The 11,662-nt window shown below is 39.5% G+C and overlaps 1 protein-coding gene across 1 annotated transcript in view; it reads left to right on the forward strand.

Annotated features, from left to right (window-relative positions):
- Positions 1-8,491, forward strand: part of BAG2 (BAG cochaperone 2) — a 92,341-nt gene extending 83,850 nt beyond the window's left edge. The window contains exon 3 of the mRNA XM_053710404.1: positions 7,759-8,491. Within this exon, the coding sequence (XP_053566379.1) occupies positions 7,759-8,159 (401 nt within the window). The 3' untranslated portion in view covers positions 8,160-8,491. The remainder of the gene's footprint in view (positions 1-7,758) is intronic.
- The last annotated feature ends 3,171 nt before the right edge of the window (positions 8,492-11,662 follow it).

Raw genomic sequence — 11,662 nt, forward strand, 5'->3', positions numbered from 1 at the left:
GACACCCACTGAAATGGGCTGGTAAGCAAAAAAAGCAGACCCCCCCCTCCCCTGCATATGAAAAGACCCTTTATACAAACAGTAGTCAGATGGAATAGGTAGACAATAGTCTACTTCTAAAACTTTGGAGCTTGATTAGGAGTCTGAAAATCAGCACAATGTTTTTTAAACATAAGCAAAACTACACATTTAAAAGAACAAAAACCTGTATGGGCTATATAAATGGATCATCTACAAAACATTTATGCAAAGAAAGAGCTAGTGTACAATGTCCCTTTAAACCAATTAACTGGACTAATTTGTGTGGTGCTGTCTTCTAACAGTAAAATTAATTTTATATAAAGTGAACAGGTTAAGTACAATTATTTATATCTTACACTATGTTATATTGTGTTACATTTTTGGGCCGTTGATATCTACTGTGTAAGCAATGAGATTGAAAGTGCATAACATTTTTATAAGTTTTGACAGAGTTCTTTGAGGTTTTTTTATTAGCTTTCTTTCTAATGGCAGTGAAAGTCCACACATTCCATTCATAACCTATGGGAAATACTTCACCTGGCCACCAAAAGGAGGCAAAGACACCCCAAACAGAGCATTGGAATATCTCTCCCACTTCCACTACCCTCCCAGTAGTTCTTTGCCTCATTCATATAGGTAGGCAGAAAGAGGTGCTCTGCTGAATATTCAGATTTTATTGTCCTCAATGGATTGTTTCTTGCAAGATAGGATAGGGGAGTTGTTCAAAGCCATGCAATGCTCTTAGTAGAGTTTTGGTGTAGCTACTGGTGGTCGCAGGGAAGTTCCTATGCCTCTTCCAGTGTTTTCTGCTTTCCACCCTTTTAAGCAAACAGTCACCTAGATTACGAGTTTGCGTTAACAGGGGTGCGGTGCTAACAAACAGTTTATGCTCACCGCTCACTTGCAGACAACGCTGGTATTACGGGTTTTTACAAACCCGGCATTAACAGCAAATAAGTGAGCGAAGAGAAAAATTGAGCTCCACATCTCACCTCAATACCAGCGCTGCTTACGGTAGCGGTGTGCAGGTAAAACGTGCTCGTGCACGATTTCCCCATAGGAATCAATGGGGGAGAGCTGGCTGAAAAAAAACCTAACATCTGTAAAAAAGCAGCGTAAAGCTCCTAACGCAGCCCCATCGATTCCTATGGGGAAATAATTATGTCTACACCTAACACCCTAACATGAACTCCGAGTCTAAACACCCCTAATATTACACTTATTAACCCCTAATCTGCCGCCCCCGACTTCGCCACCACCTACATTATATTATTAACCCCTAATCTGCCGCTCCGTAAACTGCCGCCACCTACATTATACTTATGAACCCCTTATCTGCTGCCCCCAACATCGCCGAACCCTACATTATATTTATTAACCCCTAATCTGCCGCCCCAATGTTGCCGCCCCAATGTTGCCGCAACCTAACTACATTTATTAACCCCTAATCTGCCGCCCCCAACGTCACCACCACTATAATAAATTTATTAACCCCTAAATCTAAGTCTAACCCTAACCCCCCTAACTCAAATTTAATTTAAATGAATCTAAATAAAATTAATACAATTCACTAAATTATTCCTATTTAAAACTAAATACTTACCTATAAAATAAACCCTAAGATAGCTACAATATAACTAATAGTTACATTGTAGCTAGCTTAGGGTTTATTTTTATTTTACAGGCAACTTTGTATTTATTTTAACTCCGTACAATAGTTATTAAATAGTTATTAACTATTTAATAACTTCCTAGTTAAAATAAAGACAAATTCACCTGTAAAAAAAAACCTAAACTAAGTTACAATTACACCTAACACTACACTACAATTAAATTAATTACCTAAACTAAATACAATTAATTACAATTTAAAAAATTATCTAAAGTACGAAACCCCACCCACTAAATTACAGAAAATAATAAAATAATTACGATTTTTAAACTAATTACACCTACTCTAATCCCCCTAACAAAATAAAAAAGCCCCCCAAAATAAAAAAAGTCCTACCCTACACTAAATTACAAATAGCCCTTAAAAGGGCCTTTTGCGGGGCATTGTCCCAAAGTAATCAGCTCTTTTACCTGAAAAAAAATTACAAATACCCCCCAACTTTAAAACCCACCACCCACACAACCAACCCTACTCTAAAACCCACTCAATCCCCCCTTAAAACAACCTAACACTAACCCCTTGAAGATCACCCTACCGTGAGATGTCTTCACCCAACTGGGCAGAAGTGGTCCTCCAGACGGGCAGAAGTCTTCATCCAAGCTGGGCAGAAGAGGTTCTCCAGACGGGCAGAAATCTTCATCCAGACAGCATCTTCTATCTTTATCCATCCGGCGCGGAGCGGGTCCATCTTCAAGACATCCGACATTCTTCGTCCGACAACTGAATGAAGGTTCCTTTAAATGACGTCATCCAAGATGGCGTCCCTTCAATTCTGATTGGCTGATTCTATTAAGGTAGAAAAAATCCTTTTAAGGTAGAAAAAGGTAGAAAAAATCCTATTGGCTGATGCAATCAGCCAATAGGATTGAGCTTGCATTCTATTGGCTGATTGGAACAGGATTTTTTCTACCTTAATTCCGATTGGCTGATAGAATTCTATCAGCCAATCGGAATTGAAGAGACGCATTCTTGGATGACATCATTTAAAGGAACCTTCATTCAGTCGTCGGACGAAGAAAGAAGAGGATGCTCCGCGTCGGATGTCTTGAAGATGGACCCACTCTGCGCCGGATGGATGAAGATAGAAGATGCCGTCTGGATGAAGACTTCTGCCCGTCTGGAGAACCTCTTCTGCCCAGCTTGGATGAAGACTTCTGCCCGTCTGGAGGACAACTTCTGCCCGGTTGGGTGAAGACGTCTCACGGTAGGGTGATCTTCAAGGGGTTAGTGTTAGTTTTTTTTTAAAGGGGGATTGGGTGGGTTTTAGAGTAGGGTTGGTTGTGTTTTACAGGTAAAAGAGCTGATTACTTTGGGGCAATGCCCCGCAAAAGGCCCTTTTAAGGGCAATTTGTAATTTAGTTTAGGGTAGGGCTTTTTTTATTTTGGGGGGCTTTTTTATTTTGTTAGGGGGATTAGAGTAGGTGTAATTAGTTTAAAAATCTTGTAATTATTTTATTATTTTCTGTAATTTAGTTTTTTTTTCGTACTTTAGATATTTTTTTAAAATTGTAATTAATTGTATTTAATTATAGTGTAGTGTTAGGTGTAATTGTAACTTAGGTTAGGTTTTATTTTACAGGTAAATTTGTCTTTATTTTAACTAGGTCGTTATTAAATAGTTAATAACTATTTAATAACTATTCTGCCTAGTTAAAATAAATACAAACCTGTAAAATAAAAATAAACCCTAAGCTAGCTACAATGTAACTATTAGTTATATTGTAGCTAGCTTAGGGTTCATTTAATTGGTAAGTATTTAGTTTTAAATAAGAATAATTTAGCTAAATTATAGTAATTTTATTTAGATTTATTTTAATTATATTTAAGTTAGGGGGGGTTAGGGTCAGACTTAGATTTAGGGGTTAATACATTTAATATAGTGGCGGTGATGTTGGGGTCGGCAGATTAGGGGTTAATAAATGTAGGTAGGTGCCGGCGATGTTCTAACATCGCCAGCCGATTAGGGGTTAATAATATTTAAATAGTGTTTGCGATGGGGGAGTGTGGCCGTTTAGGGGTTAATATATTTATTATAGTGGCGGAGATGTCTGGTTCGGCAGATTAGGGGTTAAAATTTTTATTTTAGTGTTTGCGATGTGGGGGGGGGCCTCGGTTTAGGGGTTAATAGGTAGTTTATGGGTGTTGGTGTACTTTTTAGCACTTTAGTTAAGAGTTTTATGCTACGGCGTTGTAGTGTAAAACTCTTAACTACGGACTTTAAAATGCGGTACCAGGCTTGACAGGAGAGGCTGTGCCCCTCACTTTTGGTTAGACTCGTAATACCAACGTTATGCAAGTCCCATTGAAAATATAGGATATGCAATTGACCTAAGTGGATTTGCGGTATTTCCGAGTCTGGCCAAAAAAGTGAGCGGTGAGCCTGTACCTGCAAGACTCGTAATACCAGCGGGCGTTAAAAAGCAGCATTTTTAACCCTAACGCACAACTCGTAATCTAGCCGAGTGTTAGTTACACTGATTTCCCTTTGTGTCACAGGACTCCTACATGATGACAGACTATCTGAGAAGGAAACTGGGTAAGTCCTGACTATATTCTCTTTCCCGCTAATGGCTTGTTGCCTAACGAGTTTGGGACAGTGGACAGAATTGAGACCCTATACATATAAAAGGGGATTACACACGTACCCTATATGATTTAATAAGGGCTCAATTCTGCTAGCTATATGGAACCTTAGGTTGAGGTCACTTTATTCATAAAATTACACTTTGTGAAGGGGCATGACACTACAGAGGCAGTGCTGGGTCTCGCTGCAGACTGTTTTTGCACCATTCCTGCCAAATCCTCAGGTTTTGTAGCTCCTTGCAGCCAGAACGTCAGCGTGGGAGATCCAGCACTGATACAGAGGTAGTAAGACACCTCAGACATAACATTATTAAGTAGGCTTGGGGCAGAAACTTGAGAAATAGCTGTGGGGTTTCACAGTATTTTGCTCAATTTATTTTTGGTGCACCATTAGCATTACATTATGGATGACTCTATGATAGAACCTAGTCATGAGGATAATTGCCCTTTTCCCGTATTTGAAGCTAAAAAATGCATGCTATGACATACTGTGTGTCCTCCGGCTCAATTATGCAGCTCATGCCTTACATCTGTTCTGCAGTCTCATTCAGGGGGCCCTGGTATTCAGAGATCCGCGGTGTCTCCACAATCTCATTCCACCCCTTGATTTTCTGCGGACTTCCAGACGTCAGTATGCCCAGATATGCTAGTACTACAGTCGCAAATGGCGGCCCCTATTCCTGCACATGCTGTTCTCTGCAACCCTGTGTCTCAACACACAACTTGGGGCTGGATCCTTTCCCTGTGATTTTGCAGCCCAATTGCAATCTGCGGTTTCTGCTGCCATGAGTGATATGCCATTTGCAGGAAAAAGGAAGGTTAACCACGGTTCCTCCGTTAGAGCTGCAGCAGGCCAAATGCAACCTGCTGATGTTGACGATTCCTCGGCTAGCTCTGAAGAAGAACTTTCATCCTCTGACTCCCCTGGAGAATCTGAAAGGGATTCTGAAGATATTACTTTTAGATTTAAAATTGAACACCTAAGATATTTACTTAAAGAGGTTTTAAGTATATTAGGCGTACCTGAGTCTAAACCCACAGAGGAAAATCAGGTTCATAAATTGGAAATTGTCTTTAAACCTAAGTTGAAAACCCCTGAAGAGTTCCCTGCACCTTCCTTGGTGGCGGACATTATAACCAAGATGTGGGAAAAACCTGGTGTTCCATTTTCTCTTCCAACTTTTAAAAGAATGTTTCCTGTTCCAAATAGTGATTAGAGGTGTGGAATAATGTCCCTAACTTAGATGGCGCCATTTCCACCCTGGTTAAATGCACTACTATTCCACTGGAAGATAGCACCATCCTTCCTCTTGTGCAGGAAGGTCAATTCATGGCTATCATAGATCTGAAGGAAGCATACTTTAATATTCCTATTCACCAAGATCATTTGCTTTTTTGACAAGCATTACCAATTCATAGCTCTCACATTCAGCCTAGCTACAGCTGCCAGGATCTTTTCAAAAGTCTTGGGGGCTCTCCCTGCTGTATTTAGACTACAGGGCATTGCGGTAGCACCATACTTGGACAATATCTTGGTTCAGGTGCCATCTTTACATTTAGCAATATATCACACAGAGAAGTTACTCTGGTATCTTCAGATGCATGGCTGAAAGCTCTCTCATTCCAAACATGGGAGTGAACTTCCTGGAGATCATCATAGATTCTATCATTATGCATATTTATCTCACAGATCAATGCAGGGAGAAGCTTTAGGCTGCCTGCAGTCTATTTCAATCCACTCCTCGGCTTTCAGTGCATAGAGGTGGTAGGTCTTATGGTTGCGGCTTTGGATGCTATTCCTTTTGCTCGCTTTCATGTGAGACCTTTACAGTTATGTACGCTTAGGCAATGGAATCGAAATCATTTAGACCTGTCTTAGGTTATATGTCTGGATCAAGAGATGGGAGAATCTCTCTCGTGGTGGCTGTCTCAGGAACCTATTCTCCAGGTCATGTGTTTCCTGTGTCCATCCTAACAAAAGATGTGAGTTTTACAGGCTGGGGTGCTATGTGGTGTTCTCTGAGAACTCAGGGAACCTGTCGACCAGAGAAAGTGGTTCTCCCAATCAAATTTCTGGAATTTAAGGCTATCTTCAATGTTCTTCTGTCATGGCCCCAGTTATGTTCCGTCTGTTATATTCGATTTCAGTCAGACAACAGCACTACTGTGGCTTATGTTAACCACCAGGGCGGAACTCGCACTTCTCTGGTGATGTTGGAAGTTTCTTGTATTCTTCAATGGGCAGACATACCAATGTCAGATATCAGATATCCACATTCCAGGTGTGGAGAACTGGGAAACAGATTTTGTGAGTAGGCACTCTGGGGAATGGTCCCTAAACCAGGAGGTTTTATGCCAGATCACCTGCAGGTGGGGGTGTCCGGAGATAGATCTGATGGCTTCCCATCTGAATGCCAAACTACGGAGATACGGGTCGAGATCGAGAGATCCTCAGGCAGAGTTGGTGGACCCCTTAGCAGTTTCTTGGCATTTCAATCTAGTGTAACTTTCTGGCGCAGTCAGTTTTTTTTAATCAAAATCTAGATTCTCTGAGGCTGACTGCATGGAGATTTAACGACTAATTTTTCCCCCAGAGATTATTCCCTGAGGCAGTGATTGATACTCTGGTTCAGGCGCGAAAGTCTGTTACCAGACGTATTTACCATAAAATGTGGAGGGTTTATCAGTCTTAGTGTGCGGACCAGGGTTTCCTTGGCACATGGTGAAGACTTTCCATATCCTACAGTTTATACTGGATGGCTTGGAGAAGGGGCTGTCAGCTAGTTCTCTCAAAAGTCAGATTTCTGCTCTTTCTGTATTGTTGCATAAGAGGTTGGCTATGCATTCTATTAATATTAAGTTACTAACTTGGAAAGTGTTGTATCTGCTAGCTATTTCCTCTGCTAGTAAAGTTTCAGAATTTTCTGCCCTTCAGTGTGACTCGCCTAATCTGGTGTTCCATTCGGATAATGCTGTACTTTGTTCAAAGACGGGGTTTTTACCTAAGTTTGTCTCAAACAGGAAATTGTTGTTCCGTCTCTTTGGCCCAATTCTTCTTCCTCTAAGGAGAGGTTATTGCATAATCTGGATGTTGTTAGAGCTTTAAAGTTTTATCTTCATGCTACTAAGGAATTTTGTCAACCATCTTCCTTGTTTATTCTGTTTTCTGGTAAGCACAATGGTCAGAAGGCCACAGATGTTACTCTATCCTTCTGGCTCAGAAGTTTGATTTGCATGGCTTATATAGAGGTGGGTCAGCAGCCTCCATCCCAGATTACGGCCAGGTGAAGTATTTCCCATAGATTATTAATGTAATGTGTGGACTCTCACTGCCAAGAAAGAAAATAATTTATCAGGCAAGTATAAATTATATTTCAATTGAGTCTTTCATATGTTATTGAATTTGTGCTTACACCTCATTGTCCTACATTTATTGAGCATTTCATTCATTTTGTAAGTTACTGTTTTTATTTTCTTTATAGGGGAGAGAGAAGAATTGAGTCTTACAGCAGAGCGCTTGATGGGTCGCACTCTTACTGTAGAGGTCAGTGTAGATACCATTAGAAATCCCCAACAAGAGGCTTCCCTACAGAAAGCGAACATGATCATTAATGAGATTGTGAAGAAAGTCACAGACAACCTGGAAGATGGCAAGACACAGCTGATATCACTGTACGGTGCATGCACGTCGGATGTTCCACCTGGACCAATAGACCAGAAGTTTCAGTCCATCATTATTGGATGTGCTATAGAGGATCAAAAGAAAATAAAAAGGAGGCTGGAGACTCTCATCAGAAACGTAGATAGTTCTGAGAAGTCAATCAAACTGCTAGATCATCAGAGCCATAAATCCTCAGCCAATCAGCTTTGTGATAAAATGTAAATATGGTATTTTCATCACAGGCTGAACATCTTTTTGTGCACTAATGCATAATATGTTGGATAAGAAGATACATGTGTTCTGTGAACAGGTTGATGACTTTAATAATGTATTTTAATTGAACATTAAAAGTAATAACATTGATAAAAATGTATATCATCAACTTCAACAACAAAATATTGCTTACATTTTCTTTAATCAAATATGGTTGATTGATAATGCTTTAAAAGAAATACACTGAGAGATTTGTATTTATCATCTTATAGCGATATCACTTAATAACATGTTTATAGGAAACAGTAAAATCATCTGTTTAATAAATTAAATAATGTGTATACATGTCTATCACAGAGTTGTTTTTCAAAAACATGAAGATGGTATTCCTACAAACTTTGGACATTTCACATACCGTACCTACCCCTTGGCCATACCTTTTATTTTATCCATGCCCCAACAGCTATCTCCTGAATACAAATATACTCCACATAATGGTCGAGTGAAAAAGTCCTAAGCAAACATATTGCAATGTTTAAAAACTAACCATAATATGCATATACTTGCAGCTTTTACTACATAGGCACTTACCTTCCCACACTATGCCCCCTGGTCTATCAAGTTAAGTTATAGTTAAGAAAATGCGCTTAGCTAACAGTACCAAACAACTCAAAATACCCTAACTCCTTCTCTATTAGGTAAAACCGATATAATCAATAATGGAAATGAGTGCGCTACAAGATAAGATGTATTTAATGTGGCATAAAAAGGATAATCAATATATGATAATTACACAATATAATAGATGGGACGTCTCCCAATGATATAAAAATGATATCCGATATTAGTAGAACAGTGTCCGAATAAGATGAGTTAAACTTAGTTCATAGGATTATGAATGAGAATTTTAAAACTTCTGAAGAGTACCACAAATCTTGTATGATTGGTGATCAAGAGCGTATGCTCCAAATATCTTAAAGGACTTACATGTTTTCAGCAGACTTCCCCAGTGCTGGCTTTTTCTTGATGGTCGAACATAAGCATAAAAACACCACGGAGCTCTACTGTCCCATGCCAGCTGCTACAGCTTTCTCCCGGCGTCTGTGTTTAACGCCTGGTCACGTGTTTGGATACGTTGCATGACGTCACTGGTTTGGAGCTCTCGCTGGGATTCGCCAATTAAGCCAAGCCTCTTTCTCTTGCTTATTTCCAATGGGGTATTTGCACTTTGTTTAGCTCAGATATTGGCCGATCCTGCCAAAAGGTGATTTCTCAAAGGTAATACTCAAATCTATGAGTTATACGACAGTCAATGCCTCTGCTCAGAGATGGATATGGCAGTGCTTGTATTGAAGAAGTGTGTGTACCCGGGTCACACACATACGGATTGACGTGTATGTGATTCTGTAAAATGCTATCCTCTCCTTTCAACGAATTTCACCCTTATGTAGGGCTTTTTCAAGATTAGTGATAGCAGTTAGGAATCCTCCTTATAAAACATTTTATCTTCTTCCTATTGGTCAAAGTATTTTTTGCCAATTGTGATAATTATCAGCTGTATTAGGTTTCATGATGGATATTTAAGGTGGTACCCCTCTATTCCATAAATGTCCTCATACTTTTATGATAATATTATGAGCAAAAACACCTATGAAATTACATATAAAAATCCATCTAAAATCCATATGCAAAGTTAGAGGGTTTTAGTCAGAGAATAACATTATATCATAGGATTTAAGTGGGTAGTCATATATGTCTATATATATTACTCAGAGAGGAAGGGTAACATATCTAATTCAGAGTTTAGATCCTTAGGAATAGGTATCAAATTTATAAATAAGTTCAGCCTTTGATCAATAGTTATAACACACATTTATAAAGACATTTTAAAGAAGTACGTAAAGGTAGAACACATTAACTCCAATATTGGGGGATCTGTAAAGTAGTGGGTAGTTGAAGAGGGGGGGAACTTAAATAACAAACTATTGATCAAAGCGGCTGAACTTATTTATAAATTTGATACCTTATATCTTAAAAGTCTAAACTCTAAATTAGATCTGTCACCCTTCCTCTCTGAGTAATATATAGACATATACAGGTGAAACTCAAAAAAATTAGAATATTGTGCAAAAGTTTATTTTATTTATTTCACTAATGCAACTTAAAAGGTGAAACTAATATATGCAATAGACTCATTACATGCAAAGCAAGATAGTTCAAGCCATGATTTGTCATAATTGTGATGATTATGGCTTACAGCTCATGAAAACCCCAAATCCACAATCTCAGAAAATTAAAATATTACATGCAATCAATAAAACAAGGATTGTACATTCCTGTAGAACAATATCGGACCTCTGAAAAGTATAAGCATGCATACTGTATGTACTCAGTACTTGGTTTGGGCCCCTTTTCTCTTGTTAAGTGTATCCAGTCCACGGATCATCCATTACTTGTGGGATATTCTCCTTCCCAACAGGAAGTTGCAAGGGGATCACCCACAGCAGAGCTGCTATATAGCTCCTCCCCTCACTGCCATATCCAGTCATTCTCTTGCAACTCTCAACAAAGATGGAGGTAGTAAGAGGAGAGTGGTGTATTATAGTTAGTTTTTTTCTTCAATAATGTTAACTTGGTTTAAAGTGTTTTCCAAGCCTGCTAGTCTCATTGCTAGTCTGAACAAACATGTCTGACACAGAGGAAACTACTTGTTCATTATGTTTAAAAGCCATGGTGGAGCCCCATAGGAGAAGGTGTACTAAATGTATTGATTTCACCTTAAAAAGTAAAGATCAGTCTTTATCTATAAAAGAATTGATACCAGAGGGTTCTGTCGAGGGGGAAGTTATGCCGACTAACTCTCCCCACGTGTCAGACCCTTTGCCTCCCGCTCAAGGGACTCACGCTAATATGGCGCCAAGTACATCAGGGATGCCCATAGCGATTACTTTGCAGGACATGGCTGCGATCATGGATAATACCCTGTCAGCGGTATTAGCCAGATTGCCTGAATTAAGAGGGAAGCGCAATAGCTCTGGGGTTAGAAGAGATACAGAGCGTGTAGATGCTGTAAGAGCCATGTCTGATACTGCGTCACAATATGCAGAACCTGAGGACGGAGAGCTTCAGTCTGTGGGTGACATCTCTGACTCGGGGAAACCTGATTCAGATATTTCTAATTTTAAATTTAAGCTTGAGAACCTCCGTGTATTGCTTGGGTAGGTGTTAGCTGCTCTGAATGACTGTGACACAATTGCAGTGCCAGAGAAATTGTGTAGACTGGATAAATACTATGCAGTCCCGGTGTGTACTGATGTTTTTCCAATACCTAACAGGTTTACAGAAATTATTAGTAAGGAGTGGGATAGACCCGGTGTGCCGTTTTCCCCCCCCTCCTATATTTAGAAAAATGTTTCCAATAGACGCCACTACACGGGACTTATGGCAGACGGTCCCTAAGGTGGAGGGAGCAGTTTCTATTTTAGCAAAGCGTACCACTATCCCGGTTGAGG

Source organism: Bombina bombina, chromosome 4, assembly GCF_027579735.1.
Source record: "Bombina bombina isolate aBomBom1 chromosome 4, aBomBom1.pri, whole genome shotgun sequence".
NCBI lineage: Eukaryota > Metazoa > Chordata > Amphibia > Anura > Bombinatoridae > Bombina > Bombina bombina.